General features: G+C 38.8%; 3 protein-coding genes across 3 annotated transcripts; all 3 read left to right on the top strand.

Annotated features, from left to right (window-relative positions):
* The first annotated feature begins 614 nt into the window (after positions 1-614).
* Positions 615-4,738, top strand: kctd6b (potassium channel tetramerization domain containing 6b). Its single transcript, XM_014016468.1, has 3 exons — positions 615-783; positions 2,747-2,848; positions 3,288-4,738. Exons 2-3 carry the CDS (start codon positions 2,822-2,824, stop codon positions 3,972-3,974), a joined length of 714 nt encoding a protein of 237 aa, XP_013871922.1. The 5' UTR covers positions 615-783; positions 2,747-2,821; the 3' UTR covers positions 3,975-4,738.
* A 1,336-nt stretch (positions 4,739-6,074) lies between these two features.
* Positions 6,075-11,968, top strand: uqcc5 (ubiquinol-cytochrome c reductase complex assembly factor 5). Its single transcript, XM_014016456.1, has 2 exons — positions 6,075-6,390; positions 10,736-11,968. The coding sequence occupies exons 1-2, from the start codon at positions 6,237-6,239 to the stop codon at positions 10,825-10,827; spliced, it is 246 nt and encodes an 81-aa protein (XP_013871910.1). The 5' UTR covers positions 6,075-6,236; the 3' UTR covers positions 10,828-11,968.
* Positions 11,969-12,565: 597 nt separating this feature from the next.
* On the top strand, positions 12,566-18,723 carry LOC106523124 (14-3-3 protein beta/alpha-1). The gene is made up of 6 exons (XM_014016445.1): positions 12,566-12,671; positions 15,337-15,638; positions 15,771-15,894; positions 16,447-16,610; positions 16,702-16,797; positions 16,907-18,723. The coding sequence occupies exons 2-6, from the start codon at positions 15,345-15,347 to the stop codon at positions 16,961-16,963; spliced, it is 735 nt and encodes a 244-aa protein (XP_013871899.1). The 5' UTR covers positions 12,566-12,671; positions 15,337-15,344; the 3' UTR covers positions 16,964-18,723.
* Positions 18,724-18,796: the final 73 nt, after the last annotated feature.

Genomic DNA, 18,796 nt, shown 5'->3' with positions numbered 1-18,796 from the left:
TTTCTTCTGTTGCTCCTTATATATATACACACTGTATATACGTATATAGTATTAAAACAATGAACTTTTTTGGTGTTTTTTTTTTAAGATTTGACAAATCATTTGCACCAGATTGTGTCTTTGTGGCAAGCATTTTTTTTTTTTTTTTACTAAATTTGTTGTTATTTGTTGATACAACACTGGTTCATCCCTTGTGTTTAGGAGTCTTTTCTTGCCTGGATGAATTATAGATCAGAGATAAATGGCTTAAACAAAAACAACCATCTGAAAGTAGCCAGTTTCAACTTGGACTGCACTAAAAATGAGTGACAAAGCAGTATAGCTTTAAGAAAATTGATGAAAGAGCTTCATAAAACCTTTCACAAGACTTTTGCACAGTAGTCACCTTTTTCTTTGTCCAGTTCATGTTGTGTGTGTACACTTTCTGGTTGCTTGGGTCATATTTTCGAGGTGTTCTTATTTTCTGTGCCTCGTTTAGGTTTGATTTTTGCCTCTACAACATAAACCCCTTTACTCCCTGGGCCCCTCATTTATGCCCTGATGGCCTCTTCTCTGTATTTGTTTATGCAGAGAGAAGAGGCTGCGGTTGCTGCAGGTCCTCCTCCCGTCCTTCATCATCCTCCTCCTCCTCTTGACGTCGCGTGCGCAGTTTTGCTGCAGCCCGGAGCTGAACACAGCTGTCCCGGTGCGATCAAACAACAGTGTCTTGCTGCAACGTTAAATTACTAATCTCTGGCTACTCGAACTGAACGAAAAACACAAGAAAGCGATAAAACAGATCTGGTGAGGCTTTGGTTTATTTCTTGCTTTTACCTCTAGTTAGCTTAATTGGTCAAAACCCCGATGTTAACCACTACTGGAGCAGCAGCTAGCGTTTGTGGACGCTGTTAGCTTATTAACCATAAACTAGCGGCCAGCGTTTATAGATGCTAGCTGTGTTAGCTATAGCTATAGTAGTACTAGCAGCCAGCGTTTATACATGCTAACTTTGTTAGCTTGTTTATAGATGCTAGCTGTGTTAGCTATAGCTATAGTAGTACTAGCAGCCAGCGTTTATACATGCTAACTTTGTTAGCTTGTTAGCCATGATACTAGCAGCTAGCGAGCCAAGCTAGCAGGCATTGTATGTATTGATTCCGTTTTGATAGCTTACTCCAATTTTAGTAATGCTTCATGCAAAAGCTTATACTATAATTTTCAATGTAGGATAATTCACTTTAAAATAAACCTTGTTGGTTGAGATACGCGCTTGTTTGTTAGTTAGCTTCTTTCATTTTCGGAGCAGCAATCAGTGTTCCCTTTTTACTGAAATACAAGTGTGAGTAGCGAGCTTGTTTAAGAGTAAATTGTCTTGAAATGATTTTTTTCTGTCCTGTATGTTGCTTTGCAATGTAAGTGTAAGCCAAGTCACTGGCAGCTAACATGGATTGTGTACCTTGCTTCATGGTTGGCTCTGTGTAAATTTAAGATGTTCTCCTCCCTCTCCTGCCTGCTGTCTCTGACCTTGTTTTGATCTGCAGTATTGAGCCAGTGCTGCAAAGAAATGTTAAGATTCACAGCACATACAGGCTTTATGGCTCATGGTAGAGCTGGGCGATATGATCAAAATTTTATATCACGGTATTTTCAACATTTTCACCGGTTTCACGGTATTTGACGGTATTTTTCTTTTCATCACAGCTCAGCTGATAATAAAATGTACAAACTCTGCTTATTGACTTTTTTTTCTTTTACTGTACCTCTGTCTGTGTTTCTGTTTCCCTCCTCTGTGTCTGTTCTTCTCTGACTGGTGGTTGGAGACAGTAGTCATGCATTTTGGTCCAGTCGTGAAGGAGGAGGGTTAAGAAAAGATTATGATCGGGTTTATTGTTTTATGTTATTTATTAAAGCTTATCAGCACGACTCACCTTGCACACCAGTCAATTCTAACTCCACTACGAACTACTTCCTGCAGGCTTTTCACAATAAAACCACGTTAAGTCTCCATCAGCATAACGTCTCCATATTAACTAACCACGTTAAATCTAACTGTGCACGTCACTGAAGAGGTGTTTACTACATTCAGCGACGGTGAAAACGGGATGTTTTTTTAAACGTCAGTCAATATAAGCAGCGGAATCGCCACCTGATGCTGCAACTAGCTGCTCCAAACATTAGCATGCTAACGCACATAGCGGTGCAGCAAGGAAAAATGTCCCCCGGGAAACAACAGTTCACTGGCGGCCGCGACGAAACGTTCCGCTATTTAAACCGGAATGTCGGGTATTCAAAAAATTCATATCATAACAAAAATAAAAACCGGTATTCGGTACAAAATGGTATACCGCCCAGCACTAGCTAATGGTTTAATAAAGGTGACTGGAAGAATTAAATCAGTACATTTTATTATTTTTCTAATGGAAAATGTAATTTTGGACAGCAAACATCTATTTAAAAATACACAGAGTTAGCACTGATTTAGCTATTTTCTGATGCTCATTTAACACGTTTTTCGTTCTTTCTGAACATTTACAATTGTTGTTCTTTGTGAATTTCACTTATAAATATAGCATTTTCATTAAAAGCGTTACACAATGGTGCTGTTTGAAAGGTTCTTAGATTTTTAGCAGACATGCATTGTTAGAGATGCTGTAGGCTTTTGTTTAGGGGTTAAAAACACATGATTTCCTTAAGCCCTAATGAGCCATTTCTGCTTTGTTCTGTCATTTTTATTATAACTTACATTAATTTGACTTTTTATCTACAGGTAAAATTAAAGTGGACCCACTGTTATCTGTTCCCTCTCTGTTTTGGTTCTGACCAAGTGGGTATTCCTCTACAAATGGATAATGGAGACTGGGGCCATAGGGTAAGTGATGTTCAACTAAAATGCTTGTTCACAAGTTAGTAAAAAATAGTACATCGCTTGGCTGGGTTTATGGAGATTAGTTGTTGACTTAAAATTGTAAGTAAACCGTTGCATTTTTTGTGGCTGACTTGGAATTCTGAGTGTTTGCAAACAAGTGGCTTGTGAGTCATGCAGCAGCAGTTTAAAAAGCTAATTATTTAAAGTTACCATCAATTTGTGTGTATGTGACATGCAAATGTATTCTAGGCTGTGTAGATTCTTTCTTTGAGTTACTGCTGGCTTTATCAATTGTGTTTTACCAAACACAGCTGCAGTAAAAAAAATAGATGTTAACCCAATGTATTAGGTGTAGCTAATTACGCGTTTGCTTCTTACTTGAAATCCCTCACATTCTTGGCGCGTTATAGGAAATACTTGCTGACCTTTCTTTTTCTCCTAGATGAATGCTCCTGTTACGTTGAACGTAGGCGGCCACCTATACACCACCAGTATTTCCACCTTGCAGCGTTATCCAGACTCCATGCTTGGTGCCATGTTCCGGGGAGACTTCCCCACAACTCGTGATTCCCAAGGAAATTATTTCATCGACCGCGACGGGACGCTCTTCCGGTACATCCTTAACTTCCTGCGGACATCTGAGCTCACCCTTCCTGTGGACTTCACGGAGACAGACCTGCTGAGGAAGGAGGCAGACTTCTATCAGATTGAACCTTTGATCCAGTGCCTTAGCGATCCCAAACCGCTGTACCCCCCTGACATCTTTGAGCAGGTTGTGGAGCTCTCTAGCACTCGAAAACTGTCAAAATACTCAAACCCGGTTGCTGTTATCATCACCCAGCTGACCATAACCACAAAGGTTCATGCCCTGTTAGAAGGCATTTCAAACAATTTTACCAAGTGGAACAAACACATGATGGACACCAGAGACTGCCAGGTGTCCTTCACCTTCGGACCGTGTGACTATCATCAAGAGGTGTCCCTGCGGGTTCACCTCATGGACTACATAATGAAACAAGGCTTCACTATTCGGAACACGCGTGTGCATCACATGAGCGAGCGTCCGAATGAGAACACTGTGGAGCATCACTGGACTTTCTGCAGACCAGCTCACATAGTTGAAGACTGATTAAACGTCGGATCATTACAGAGCAAATCAAATTTCAATAAAAGTACAGACCTCAGTTTCTGTAATGCATTGCTAATGTTTTTTTCATTCATATTTTGGTCAAAGTGGTACAGTGCCCAAAACTTGAGGTCCAGACAGCAAAAATAACAAAATGTGAATTTTGTTACTCTGATCAAACAAAACATGTCACTGGTGCCCCTACTAAAACTTTGACTTTTTTTCTGAGAAAAAAATAGCATTTCTTGGAGACTGAAAGCCATGAAACTAAGATTTTAGTATTTTATATTAAGTTTAGTAGACTTTTAGGACAGTTTTGGAAAAAAAATGGTGACGTAAAGTTGATAGGAAAAAATGACAAGAAGTGAGTTGAAAAGGGAAAAAAAATGATGTAATGGTTATAATTGTCCACCTGTGAGATTCAGTGCCATTAAAATGAAATATTTCAGTCTTGAAATAAAATCTTTATATAATACAAAATGAATAGATCCTCACAAGGAACAGTTTGCTCTCCAGGAGTGCACTTTTTATAATTCTTATAACTTAAGCTCAATAAATTTCTGATAAGTAAAATTAGTCTCTTATACCCCTCTTAGCTCTTTGTGTGGTACTGTTTCTGAAGCCCTGATAGTTGTTGCATGTGTCGTGTGTGTGTGTACAATTCATGTATCTGTTGTATGTTGCTTTTATGATACTGTGTCAAAATGTCATCAGCAGAAATGTGCTCGGTCATTTCAGCCAAAATAAATCCTGAACATATGACTCAACATTATTTTTTCAGTTATTGAATTTTACTCTACAACACACTCACAAAGTTGACTTTAAAAGGTAAAGTTCTAAACAAAGATTTTGTGCAATGTGTAGTGCTTGAAGTAAGTGTTAGGGGTGACTCACAGTTACTACCACGCCATATTTTAGCTCAATGTCTATAACTAAGATGTACCCATTGTTTTATTTGTCAAGCTTGCTTAGCTATCCTAAATTAAGGTGACTTGAAAAGTTAATCACAAGTAGATGCATATCAACGATTACTTTCTGAAAGTTTTTCAAAAAAGTGGTGGATGAGACATTTTGCTAACAAGGGTAGTGCTAAAACTCGTGCAGTCTGTAGGGTTTGAAGTAAGCATTTAGGGTGATAAGTACTGCCACAACAAACTTGAGCTCACTAGCTTAAAACTGACAGCGGTGGGCAGCACTAATTTAAAAATTAGTTCCACCAACCCTAAAGCGCTAACTCAAATATTTAGGTCCCCTAATTCTAAAGCACTAATACACTGAAAATTTAGCAAAAGCTAATTCTAAAGCAATAAATAACCCAGTCAACCCATGAACATTCTTCAACAGACAACATGAATCACATCTTGTCATGTTGCTCTCTTAAGCCTTATTTTAGTAGTTCATACATTGTCAATATGTCACCTGGTGGATAAGTGACAACTTTCACCGTCAGCTGAAAGTCAATGTTGATCAATAATATACAATAATATAAGTTATAGAGCTCAGTTAGTGCTTCTAAAATTAGTCTAAAATTTAGCAAGTGCTAATCCACTAAGAAATTTTAAAATTAGCAAAAGCCCTAAAGCAATAATCAGGAAATTAGTCCCCCTATTAGTGCTTTAGTGGAGCTGTGCCCATCACTGAAAACTGAGTTTTTTTTTTTTTTTTTTTTTTTTTTTTTTTTGTATGTGTGTTTGCTAGGTGGTTTACCTGTGGTGGCAATCTTGAATTGGGTTGACTTCAAATAAAATGTGTTGTCCACTGGTTCATGAGGAAATTTGCTAACTGGACAACGAACACACATGGCAAAACCAATCAAATTTTGCCTTAAGAGGGTTTTAAAAAGAATTAAAATCACGTGACTTAAACAAAACTTTTCAAATCCACTCATAAATAACGTGACCACCAAATTTATTTGGTCGTGCCTTTTTTTCCCTCCAAATTATTAGTATTTTCAGAAATAGTGCTTTAATATTTCATAAATACAGGAGACTGGTTCACTCAAGCAATAACCGGATGTGACGACTCTACGTGCGTTCGATTTCTTACACCTTTGGAGCCGCTAAGGATTTGTCTAGTGTGCTCACAAAGCACCGCCCGTTCTCTGTAAGCCGTACATCAAAACGAACGTACTCAGTCATCGCTCTTGTAAGGTTTGCAGAGGGCATGTGAAAGGTACATTGCTGCGTGGTTTTGACTCGCTTTCCTTCCGAAAAGGCAGTAGAAGTGTTTAGCCAGACACAGTTTGTGCTTTCCTTGTACGCAGACATGTTTTACAAGAGCACAAGAGTGAGACAAATGCTGAGCCTTGTCCCGGGGAAACGCCGACTGGGACCATACAGGTTTCTTCCCATCTTCTTTTGCATTGGAGGAGTCATGGAGTGGGTTATGATCAATGTGAGGATAGGAAGAGAAACATTCTGTAAGTGAGTAAACCATAGTCTTATTATTTTGTGTTATGTACGAACCAACTACCAACTAAGTGCTAGCTAACAGTTAGCTTGTTAGCATCTTTAAAACTCAAAACAAACAATGGCCAAAATTTGTCTTTTCGCTTGACAGCTTACTAAACCCCACCTGTCTTGCATTTTACACTGAAATTACAACATTTAAACATAATTCTGTTCGTTAAATTTAGCACAAATAACTTACAACACTTCCACTTCTTTTTTTTTTTTCAAATATCTGAAAGCATTAAGTGTCCTTGTGTTTGGGAGCCACTGCCTTGCAAAGTTTGAGATGGTTCACTGATTAGACACACCTGATGTATATTACAAGCTTATTATTCAGAGTTTTAGAAAAAGATGGTGAGATGTTATTTTTGTTATTTGTGTGTTTGCATCAAAAACAGGTCGACAGTTGGGTTAGGACTGCTCATACTGATGCAGCTATAAAATAAAGACAACTTGACTTCCCAACGTAATTTAATTAGTATATTTACCCAATGTTCTATACTCAAATCAATCATTTCAAAAATTCACTGCAAATAAAGCTTGTTCAGTACTTCTTAATCATTAAATTCCAGTGAGAAATATTATGTATTGGGTAACATAAGGTCCCAGTGCTAAATATGTTACAACACGTTTTGCAGTTTCTATTTTTCTAAACCTTATTCAGCACAGATGCAGATTTACGTATTAATAAGCACTTCATACAAATAGCCATTAATGGTGTGATGCCTCAATCTAAACATTTTTCAGCAAATGGCATAAGTCAAAAGCCACACTGTTTCATTTAGTCCAGATTTTAGACGCAGACTCACTGAGAACAACCAACATCTTTTACAACAATCTGTGATGAATTACCTCCTTGAAGTTTTATAAACCCGTGGAGCCATCATGATTCATGTCAGTCTGCAGTTTTTGGGGAGTGGGGCACAACTTTATAAAAAAATCTTAACTAAAAACTCATTAACAGATTTAACCTGATGCAGGTGTTTTTATTTTAGAACTACATGCAAAGCAAAGAATGATTCCATAATCTAAAATTGAATGATTCCATTTTTAATTAATTAATTAATTTTTTTGTTTTTTACAATTTGTTGTATGAACATCTTCCATCCATGCATCTATACGATTATCTGGGATTGGGTCATGGGGGCAGCAGCCTAAGCAGAGAGACCCAGACTTCCCTCTCCCCAGCCACTTGAGCCAGCTCCTCTGGGGGAATCCCAAGGCGTTTCCAGGCCAGCTGAGACACATAGTCCCTCAAGCGTGTCCTGGGTCTACCTCTACATCTCCTCCCAGTGGGACGTGCCCAGAACACCTCACCAGGGAGGCGTTCAGGAAGCATCCTAACCAGATGCCTGAGCCACCTCAACTGGCTCCTCTTGACGTGGAGGAGGAGCGGCTCTACTCTGAGTTCCTCCCAGATGACCGAGCTTCTCACCCTATTTCTACGGGGAAGCCCAGACACCTGGCAGAGGAAACTCATTTTGGCTGCTTATGTCCGCGATCTCGTTATTTCAGTCACTACCCACAGCTCGTGACCATAGATGAGGGTAGGAAAGTAGACCGACCGGTAAATGGAAAGCTGAGCCAAAATGCGAAGCTCTCGCTTCACCACGACAGACTGGTACAGCACCCGCATCACTGCAGATGCAGAACCAATCTGCTTATCAATTAGGGGTGGGAATCTTTTACTCTCTTACGATTCAATTCTGATTTTTGGAGCCACAATTCAATTCAAAATCAATTTTTTTCATTCAAAACTGATAATGTGAGCCCATTTGTAGTGTTCCCAAAATGCTTCATCTTCATTTTGCAAACCTCGCACGTCAAACTCAGACTCCTTCTGTAAGAAACAAAATGAGCCCAAATCTTTGCATTTAATGAAGACTGGGCCTGTTGAATCTCTCTTTCCTCCAGTTTTGTAGTTTCCTCTTTGTTTTGTGCTTTCTGCACACCCATATGCTCTAGAACAGTGGTTCCCAAACTTTTTGTCTTCTCACCCACAAAATATTCATGGCAAAAACTTGTGACCCCAATTGTTACTGGTGTGAGTACATGAACTTCATTAATAACCCTAAAAACACAGGCTTTTTGACAATCTAAACAGCTTATACAAAAATATAAATATTTATTTTTCACTTATTTTGTGTTTTTGTAATAATTATAGGGAAAATATTACATCAGCAATTATTTTATTGCCCTTTAAATTGATTTCTGGAGATTATCCAAGGTGCTTCATGACCCATAATTGGGTCCCAAGCCCAACNTGGGTCCCAAGCCCAACTTTGGGAACCAAAGTGCAGTGGTTCCCAAACTTTTCAGCTTTTGACCCACAAAATAACAGTAGCAGAGACCTGTGCCCCCAACTATTTTTGTATGATAAACATTTGCATCAGGTCAACAAAACAAGGGCATAGTAACAATATTTTTGTACTACATTTACCCATTTTAAATATACTAACCTCACTCATTTGTAACAACTAAGGCAAAAATGTAATTAATTCAGAAAATCTTTTCAGGACCCCACCTTGATGTTTCGGGACCCCACTTTGGGTCCCAACCCCAACTTTGGGAAACACTGCTCTAGAACCAGCTGCGTGATGACATCAGGACATCCCATGTAGTTACAAAATGGAGGCTGGCAGTCATTGGATTTGCTTTATTTTTTATTTATAAAAATTGATTCTGGGACATTTTAAATAGATTCTGAACCTTTGTAAATGGGAATCACGATTCTGATGTAAAACTATTTTTTGGTGCACCCCTACTATCAATCTCATGCTCCATTCTTCCTTCATTTGTGAACAAGACCCCGAGATATTTAAACTCCTCCACTTGGGGCAGGACCACTTCCTCGACACGGAGGAGGCCCTCTACCCTTTTCTGGCTCAAGACCATGGTCTTGGATTTGGAGGCACTGACCCTCATCCCGGCCGCTTCACACTCAGCTGCAAACCGCTCCAGTGAGAGCTGGAGATTCCGATCTGATGAAGCCAATAGGACCACATCATCCACAAAAAGCAGAGACGTGATCCTAAGGTCACCAAAACAGATCCCCTTAACACCTTGGCTGCGCCTAGAAATTCTGTCCATAAAAGTTACGAACAGAATCGGTGTCAAAGGGCAACCTTGGCGGAGTTCAACTCTCACTGGAAACAAGTCCGACTTACTACCGGCAATGCAGACCAAGCTCTGGCACCGGTCGTACAGGGACCTAACAGCCCGTGTCAATGGGCCTGGTACCCCATACTCTTGGAGTACCCCCAACAGGACTCCCTGAGGGACATGGAGAAACGCCTTCTCCAAGTCCACAAATCAAATGTAGACTGGTTGAGCGAACTCCCATGCACCCGCTAAATAGATCTTACCAGGGAGGTTCAGAAGTGTGATCTCCCTGTAGCTGGAAAGGGATCCACGATTAGTTGTAACATTAGACTTTATTTGATAAACATATATTTTAACTGTAAAATAAAGACTGTAAAAATACTGTAGACTGTTTTAACTTTGTAATTTTTAAAAATATATTTTAACACGGATGGAGCCATTTTATTTACATGCAAAGCATTCTGGGTAAATGATGACGTGGAAAGGTCCTCGGTGTGAGCGAGCTATATCCACCCTGAAGGTTAATCTTGGACAATATCTGATGATCGACTCTTTTAAATGAAACCAGAGAGCGTTGACAGAGAGGAGAAGGTAGAAATGACTCAGCCTGTAACTGAAAATATGGATGGAGGACAACAGAGCTGCTTCATGGAAGAAGAACGTTTGGGTCTGCCAGGTCTGACCGACATCCTCCCCCACCATTGGAGCCAACTCACCACCAGGTAGTGGTCAGTTGACAGCTCCGCCTCTCTCTTCATCTGAGTGTCCAAGACATGCGGCCGCAGATCAGATGAAACTACAACAAAGTTGATCATCGAACCGCAGCCTAGGGTGTCCTGGTGCCAAGAGCACAAATGGACACACTTATTTTTGAACATGGTGTTCATTATGGACAATCCATGACAAGCATAAAAGTCCAATAATAAAACAGCTCAGTTTCAGACTTGTGTGTGTGTGTGGGGGGGGGGGGGGTATTCCTCCTAACCACACCCCTCCAGGTCTCACTGTCATTGCTCATGTGAATGTTGAATTTCATCAGAACAAGGGAGTCCCCATTAGGAGCGATCCATCTTCCAGTACTGATGAATTCATAATTTTTCCAGGGGATGTGAATGGTCACCTGTTCCTTTTGTACTGTGCTATATTAAAATAGCATGCTGTGAAGAAAGACTCCTATTAACTGACAATTTAATATTTTTTCTTTTTTTACAGATGATGTCTACAGAAGGAAACGATCAGAGCGGGAGTACCAACAGAAGATGGCAGACGAGCTGATAGTTCTTGATCAGCCTGCTGCCAAGTGACTGATGGTCGGACTCGGACTTTAAACAACACTCGAAGACACATTGTTGGACTCTTCATTCCTGCACTGAGTTAAACAACTTTACTACATCAGTAATATTATTGATGATGTATAAGTAATAAGATGATGAACTCACCTCCAAACTGTTTTCAGAGTAACGTTGCAATTTTCAGTTAAATTGGGGCTGATTGTTTTTAAAGCAATAATTCATGTGAAAAGCAAACATTTATTAATGCTTCATGTTAAAAACTGTGTTTAGCATTTTTAAAGGGCAAAACAACATATTTGCATTCAGATTTCGCAATAATATATTAATTACTTTGGGTGAGAAACTGTATAGTTGATCTGTTTGTTGTATAAAAATATTTAAGTTCACTCTGCATTGTTTTCTTTTGACATTTTATAAATTTATATTACACCCATTCAGTACATGCACAATATAAAAAGATGTATAGTATATAAAGGTGTGTGAATTTTTTTTTCAGTTAAACAAACAAAAAAGGTACTGTCAGCAGATGAATCTCTCAGGGTATTATGACAGCCTGACTGTGTACCTGTCTCCTCTCCCTGGTTCAAATTGGGCCGATAAAGTGGCTATTGTTGAAATTTTGTTTTGCAGGAAAACCAGTCAATTACTGGCCCTTTATGTAAGCATTTCAATGGATGTACCTCCACAGCTAATTCAGTTCAAGATGGCCACCAAGGCCAATTAACCCTACAAAACATACAAATGGCAATAAATAAATAAACATATGGTTTATGGTTACATCAGTTTTTTATATATATATAGCTAAAATTAGTTGTGATTATAAAAGAGACCTTTCCCAACATACTCCAGTTACTATTCATTGAACACTGCATAATGCTTTTGCATTAATTGTAAGAAATTTCATTTTATCTGTTGGTCTTTTTACAGTTATTAGTGCACATGTTCAAAGTCAATATATTCATGCCTATTTCCAGTTTGTTGAAATACACCATCTCTAAACTGTCATACCTGTTTCAGCTGTGCTTTACTGTCATTCTGACATCTGGAAACGCTGCACATTAAGGACATTTTGCTACCACAATGAAAAGTACCAAACAACTAATTTTACAGATACTTGTGTACATAAAGTAAATAAAAAGCTGATGTAAATGAATCTACTTGAGGACATGGTGTCTGATTTTAAATGTGCATTAGTAACTAAAAGGGTCAATTAGCAAAATATGAACTTAAATGAAACTTTCAGAAAGTAATTACATAACTTAACAGTAAATTTAATTATGATGGCTGTCAAAGCTAATTATATAGCCACCACAAAGTGGCCATAATGTAACTGGCTGAGGGTTGCTCTTAACAGAGTCTGAGCGAGACATCTCGCGATAAAATACGAGATCACATTTAGGTTATTTTTAAGATTCAGCAAAAACAATTTATCATAACAAGATTATCTTAGCCTTAAAATTCGTTTATGAAAGGCACCGGGAGACAAGAATTCCCCCGTGGAATGCCAGACTAAATATTTTATATGAAAAGACATCGTTTGTATCCGATTTGACCGAGGTTCCATAATATGTGAAAAATACGAAAGTACAAAAAAACGCGGACCATTATAAATAGCGTACTTCAAGAGCGGTTAAAAAACGATTAAGATTTAATTTCGGCTTCCTTAATTATTATGTGTATCTCTGGAACAGGAGCAGCAGTTTGCATTACGTAAGGCAGATGTGTGGTGAGAAAGGAGGAAACAGAAGTACCAGTGTAACGGAAGTGGTACTGCCCTGAACGCTGAGCGAGACGGAGGCTGAATCGTCCAGAGAGTGGAAAAAAAAGCAGGATTAAAAAAAAAAAACACCAATATTGTAAGTGAAAAAACCTCACGCGTTGAAATATCGCACGATAACACGACATTTTCACTGGCAGCTCACTGGTAGGGGAGCTATTTTCTCGTGTCGGGTTGTGCTCCGTTATGAAGCCATCATAACCCGAGAGGCGAACCGTTAGCAGCTAATCGACGGTCGGATTCCGTGACACTTTGTTCTGACGGGCTCGGCAGCCTGGCCGGGCCTCGCTACAGCTGTGGGGAAGAAAATAATCGTAATGCACAAAAATATATCAAGAGTTGGTTCTCTGTGATTCAAATGAATCTGAAACACGAATCGTTGTCGTCGCATTCGTGTTTTATTGAGCTAATGTGAGTGTTGAGGTTTTTTTTTTCTTTCTGGCTGGCCTACAGATGGATGGATAGCGGCAGCCAGACGACGGTGGTTAGCATTCTAGTTAGCCACTCCGCTCGCTATCACGACAGATTAGCATCCTCCGCGTTCTGTGGCGACGCTTGGACACACCTTTTAAACGATATTTATTGGAAGATTTGAACAAATCAAGTCGTATTTATCATTTTATTGTCAACATCCGCGAATAAAACGCGTCAGCCTATGCTAACGCTGCTAGCAAACCCAGAGGAGGGCGTTAAGCTTCGGTGGGTTTTAGGACTGAGTGATGGTTAATACGAAACTGACTGAGTCAGGAAGATTGTCGGGTGCATTATATTACTAAAAATAATGTTTTTTGCTTTTGTTGATAAACCTGCACGAAGTTAAGTTAGACCAAGAGTAGGATCGACAGCGCTACTAATTAGCTAGCGGCTAACCTCAGGGATGTGTGTATTGTTGACCCACTTGCCAAGCAAGGGGCCCAGTTCACAACCTGTACTGCTCTCAACTGAGGAAGTAGTTTCTTCAAATTCAATTTTTTTGCAACACCACACAAATTTAAGCGACAAAAATAAAGCGTGTATTGCTGTTTTAGAAACTGCATTGCAAACTGTTGTACTCTATGCCAGTGGTTCCCAAACTTTTTATCTTCTGACCCACAAAATATCCATGGCAAAAACTTGTGACCCCAAATATTACTGGTCTGAGTACACGAACTTTGTTAATAACCCTAAAAACACAGGCTTTTTGACAATSTAAACAGCTTGTACACAAATATAAATACTTWTTWWWMYTACTTTTGTGTTTTTGTAATAATTAAAGGGACAATATTACATTAGCAATTATTTTATTACCCTTTAAATTGATTTCTGGAGATTATCCAAGGTGCTTCATGACCACATTGGGTCCCAAGCCCAACTTTGGGAACCAAAGTGCAGTGGTTCCCAAACTTTTCAGCTTTTGACCCAGAAAATAACAGTAGCAGAGACCTGTGCCCCAAGCTATTTTTGGATGATAAACATTTGTATCAGGTCAACTAAACATGGGCATAGTAACAATATTTTTATACTACATTTATCCATTTTAAATATACTAACCTTACTTCTTTGTAACAAAAAATGTAATTAATTCAAAAAATCTTTTCAGGACCCCACCTTGATGTTTTGGGACCCCACTTTGGGTCCCGACCCCAACTTTGGGAAACACTGCTCTTTGCAAAAAAAATAGATTAAAAACAATCCATTGGAGAAACCTAAAAGTTTATAACTTATCAAAACAGTAGAAAGGAAATGGAGTGTTCTGAAACACAAACACCAGGAGTCAGTGTTTAGGTGTCATTTTAAAACACTTAAAAGCTTTTCTAACACACTTCTACAAGAAGATGGTTCCACGGGCCACTGAGTACACAATCGGCGTGAGCCTTTAATCAAGAATAATTAACAAAAACTGTTCAAAAGGTGTATACTGTTTTTAAAGTTCACTGACACAAACAGGAACTTGATTACCTAAAGTTTTAGAAACAATCACAGGAGGGATTTGAATAAAAACTTGTGCTGTAGAAACCTGAGATCTGGGGTGACCTGAGGTGGGGGCTCGGTGAGTAGAGGTTTGGACCTGCTTCAAACAGGAACTTGTGTCATTGCTTTAACAGGAATGATGAGAATAGTGAAGTAATGACGGCAAAGCAAATAAACCTAACAAGTTTGTCAAATATAACTTTGTGTACAACAAAGTTAACACAAATGTTTTTAGCAGATCACGTTGTGTGGTCACCTAAAGCGTCAGGTGACTTTGGGGTAAAAATCTGTATTGTGATTCAGCTGAGGAATTTACAGATTTTAATAAAGTAAATAACTGTGTATACGGTTACATTTTAAAGACCACCGGGGTTGATCAATATATCAGTGAATCATCAGCATAACAACAAAATGTATATTTTTGTTTCAAAAGGCCCAAAGGAAGCACACGAAAAAAGTTTAAGCAGAGACCCCTGAGACAACTCACAGGTGCCAAAGAAGCTGCTCCATCATTAGTAACAATGTAAATCTTTACATCTTATTAAAGCTACATCAACAATCTCAACCCGTTGTAAAAATGTATTTGTGTAAGCATGAGTGTGAAGATTACAGACCAATCTAAAATGGCTGAAACCTTAATGTTATAATTTAGGTTCCATAGAATATCTGTGCAACTTATACAAACTTATACAGGTTGATGGAAACATAATTAATTTTAAAGAGTTAGTTATTGAAAAAGTGTGTCTCCTTGATGACTCTGATCCTAATTATTTTTATTTTCTGTTCCCCTTCAGTCTAGAAAATGGATAAGAACGATCTGGTACAGAAGGCCAAGCTGGCTGAGCAGGCCGAGCGTTACGATGACATGGCTGCGGCCATGAAGGCGGTGACGGAGCAAGGCACAGAGCTGTCAAACGAGGAGCGCAACCTTCTCTCCGTTGCCTACAAGAACGTGGTCGGAGCACGTCGCTCCTCCTGGCGTGTCATTTCCAGCATCGAGCAGAAGACCGAAGGCAACGACAAAAAACAGCAGATGTCCCGTGAATACCGGGAAAAGATAGAAACTGAACTGCAGGAAATCTGCCACGATGTGCTTGTAAGTCTTTTTTAAATTATTGTTTTTTGACACCATTAAAAGCAATTTTAATTCATAGACTTTTCAAAGCAGTGATTGATTGTTGATGAAAAGTTAGATCTCAGAACTGACATGCTTAACTGTTGTTTTCAGGGGCTACTGGACAACTATCTCATTGCCAACGCATCTGCTCCTGAAAGCAAGGTTTTCTATCTGAAAATGAAAGGCGACTATTATAGATACCTTTCTGAGGTTGCATCTGGAGATTCTAAGAAGAGTGAGAACATATTTTTACATTTGTGGTTAAATAAATGCCAAAACCTTTTTCTTAAACTATAACATTGCATTAAGTGTTCATGGAAATGTTGGTAGAGGTGTTTCAGATCATCCAATCTTAGCAAATTTTGTAAAGATGGGGGAAAAAAAGCTGTGCCTTTACACTACCACTATTTTTACACAAACTTTTTAAGTTCAAATTAAAACTTGTTACAAAGTGTAACCTAATTTCCCTCTAGGATCAATAAAGTATTTTTGAATTCAATTTGAATTGAATTGAACACTTGCCTACATTTGAAACTATATGTAGCATTTAAAACTGAAGAAAGTGAATAGAACGTGGCTATAAAAAAATATATTCAAACAACTTTAAACTTCTACTAAATATATTTTATGCCTTCTTATTTTGTGAGGTATCTGCATGCAATCAAGTTAATCTAAATTAAACTGAAAAACATGTTGATTTGCTTTCATTGTGCAGCACAAATCAAAGTATTTAATATTTGTGTTAATAATATATATATATTTTTTTTTATTACTTATCCCTTTACAGCGACAGTGGATAATTCCCAGGAAGCGTACCAGCAAGCTTTTGACATTAGCAAGGGAGAGATGCAGCCGACGCACCCCATAAGGCTCGGCCTGGCCCTCAACTTCTCAGTCTTCTTTTATGAAATCCTCAACAACCCGGACAAGGCCTGCAGCCTGGCTAAGACGGTACAAACTGGAAAATAAAGGCATAGACTTTTAGGCACCTTGCAGGGTAACTTATTTTAATCCTGTTTGTGTTGTCCCATTATTTATCCAGGCATTTGATGAAGCAATTGCTGAACTTGACACTTTGAACGAAGACTCCTACAAAGACAGCACCCTGATCATGCAGCTACTAAGGGACAACCTGACTGTGAGTGTCGTGTGTTTTTTTAACGCTCAACTTGTGACTGATCTTGTCGTTTGTATTTGTGTTTGTTTATTTCGTTATTTAACGGTTCTTTGTGATTCCCTCTCCCCAGCTGTGGACATCGGAGAACCAGGCAGATGAGGGAGAGACCGGAGACGGGGAAAACTAATGGAATTGCACTGTTAATCCACCTACACTCTTATCTTAAACACAGACAGCTTATATACATCCCCCCCCTCCCTCCACTCCATCAGCCCCTCCCACTTCTGTATGACAAGCAGCCTGAATTGCTCCTGACCAACTAGTTTACCCCTCTCAGTTCACTGTGAGGTGACAGGGTAATTTTCAGTTGTTAGCAGATTCAGTCACTTTGTGGAAACATGTCGTATTGATTAGTGAGTCCATGTTGCTGTTGTTTTTCGTCAGCTTTGTGTGTAGGTCTGTATGTAGCGAGTGAGCCAAGCGTGAGTGGATGTGTTAAAAGATTGTGTTCTGGGGGTGGGGAGGGAGGGGTGTTGTGAATCCTAATCGTCCTTCCAAATTCCTTTGTTCCCAGTTAGTTCGGTGTGCGTTCCCCCCACCCCCTCCCCTCCTTATTTTGTTACTTATTTGTGATTCATCATGATATTTACAGGTTTTATTGTATGGTAATTAAACTGGCAGTTGATTTCCACCAAACACTGTGATGGTAGGCTTTCCATTTGCTTCACAAACCCCCCCCCCGAAACAGTTTTGTATTTGGAATTTCCAGACGCGTACAATCCCGTATTCAGTTAACTGCAATTCTGCTGTGGGCTCATACAGAAAAGGAGGCGGGCTGTATTGTGACACTGACATCTTGGTGTAGTACATCCTTTGATCATGTTCACAAAGTCAGTTTAAAAGTTCAATGGGACCCCCTAAATGATAATGTTAGATTTGTTCAGACATAAGACATTCCACATTAATAAGTTTTTGAAAACGGCAGTGCTCCCTATCGTTTTTTTTTTCTTTTTCTTTTTTCTTTAATTAAACTAACTATAGATTGTCATTGTAGTTTTCTCACTGTTCTGGTGCTGCTTGATCTCAGTACAATGAAAATCGTACGCGTAAATGTGGTTCCATGTATTTTGCAAGATTGACTATCATCTGTATGTAAAACCTAAAGTAACCTTTTATTGATGTTAATTGAAAAAAATAATGTCTTGCCACACTGTATCAACCCTGCTTGCAAAATATTCCTCTTAAAACGGTTGTTTTCTTCAAGACGTTTTCGTGCCTGGCTTTCTGTATTTTCCTTTTTAGGTAGCGGCATCTGCTTGTTTGAAATCTCACGGATTGACTTTAGACCACCAATGTTTAAAATCCTGACAGGTTTTTCTTACCCAGGTGAATCACTCGGCTGTTAAAGACAGCTGGTGAGCATGCTTCAACAAAATCAGGTCTCTTTAGAAAGTGATAAAGAAGCTCAGTGTCACAATACCATGTATCACCACTACATTCCACATCACTGTAGTTGAAGACACCATTCCACGTTTTAGCTGGCGGTCTGTTTACTCTGACATTGCTCCAATGAATTAAAATCTTTTGTTGGGAAAAAAAATAAATAAAAAAAAGTCAGTTCATTATTATGCTTGATGAAAATGCAGTTAGTGAATGTGGAACGAAGCCTGTCTGTATATCAGGTATTTACTTGCTTTGTTTTTACTGACAAGTCTTATGGCTAAAATTTGCTTCTGTAACAGTCTATTACCCAGTGCACACACGTGGTTGTGAAAATTTAGAATAGCTATTAAAAAAAAGCAGTGACGACATGGAGATAAACAATGGTTGGTGTAATTCTAGCTTTGTGTTTATGTATCTTAAAACCATTCTAGTTTCACTATACATGTAAGAAATAGGAAAGTGTCAAAGACCATTCAGTGAAATAAAGTTTCGTTTAAGATAAGAGGCAAATTACGTCTTTATTTCTGTTCTCAATAAACCCTGAACTGAAAACGTCAACAAAATGAACCATCTGGAC

The sequence above is a fragment of the Austrofundulus limnaeus genome, unplaced genomic scaffold (assembly GCF_001266775.1).
Source record: "Austrofundulus limnaeus strain Quisiro unplaced genomic scaffold, Austrofundulus_limnaeus-1.0 Scaffold3, whole genome shotgun sequence".
In the NCBI taxonomy this organism is placed as follows: Eukaryota; Metazoa; Chordata; class Actinopteri; order Cyprinodontiformes; family Rivulidae; genus Austrofundulus; species Austrofundulus limnaeus.
This window is presented reverse-complemented; position numbering and strand designations above follow the sequence as displayed.

Bases quoted from the DNA above. Each gene is read 5' to 3' on its own strand.
- kctd6b (XM_014016468.1), top strand. From the start codon at position 2,822: ATGGATAATGGAGACTGGGGCCATAGG. The intron at 2,849-3,287 runs GTAAGTGATGTT...TTTTTCTCCTAG, and splicing joins ATGGAGACTGGGGCCATAGG to ATGAATGCTCCTGTTACGTT.
- uqcc5 (XM_014016456.1), top strand. From the start codon at position 6,237: ATGTTTTACAAGAGCACAAGAGTGAGACAAATGCTGAGCCTTGTCCCG. The intron at 6,391-10,735 runs GTAAGTGAGTAA...CTTTTTTTACAG, and splicing joins GATAGGAAGAGAAACATTCT to ATGATGTCTACAGAAGGAAA.
- LOC106523124 (XM_014016445.1), top strand. From the start codon at position 15,345: ATGGATAAGAACGATCTGGTACAGAAGGCCAAGCTGGCTGAGCAGGCC. The intron at 15,895-16,446 runs GTGAGAACATAT...ATCCCTTTACAG, and splicing joins ATCTGGAGATTCTAAGAAGA to CGACAGTGGATAATTCCCAG. The intron at 16,798-16,906 runs GTGAGTGTCGTG...CCCTCTCCCCAG, and splicing joins TACTAAGGGACAACCTGACT to CTGTGGACATCGGAGAACCA.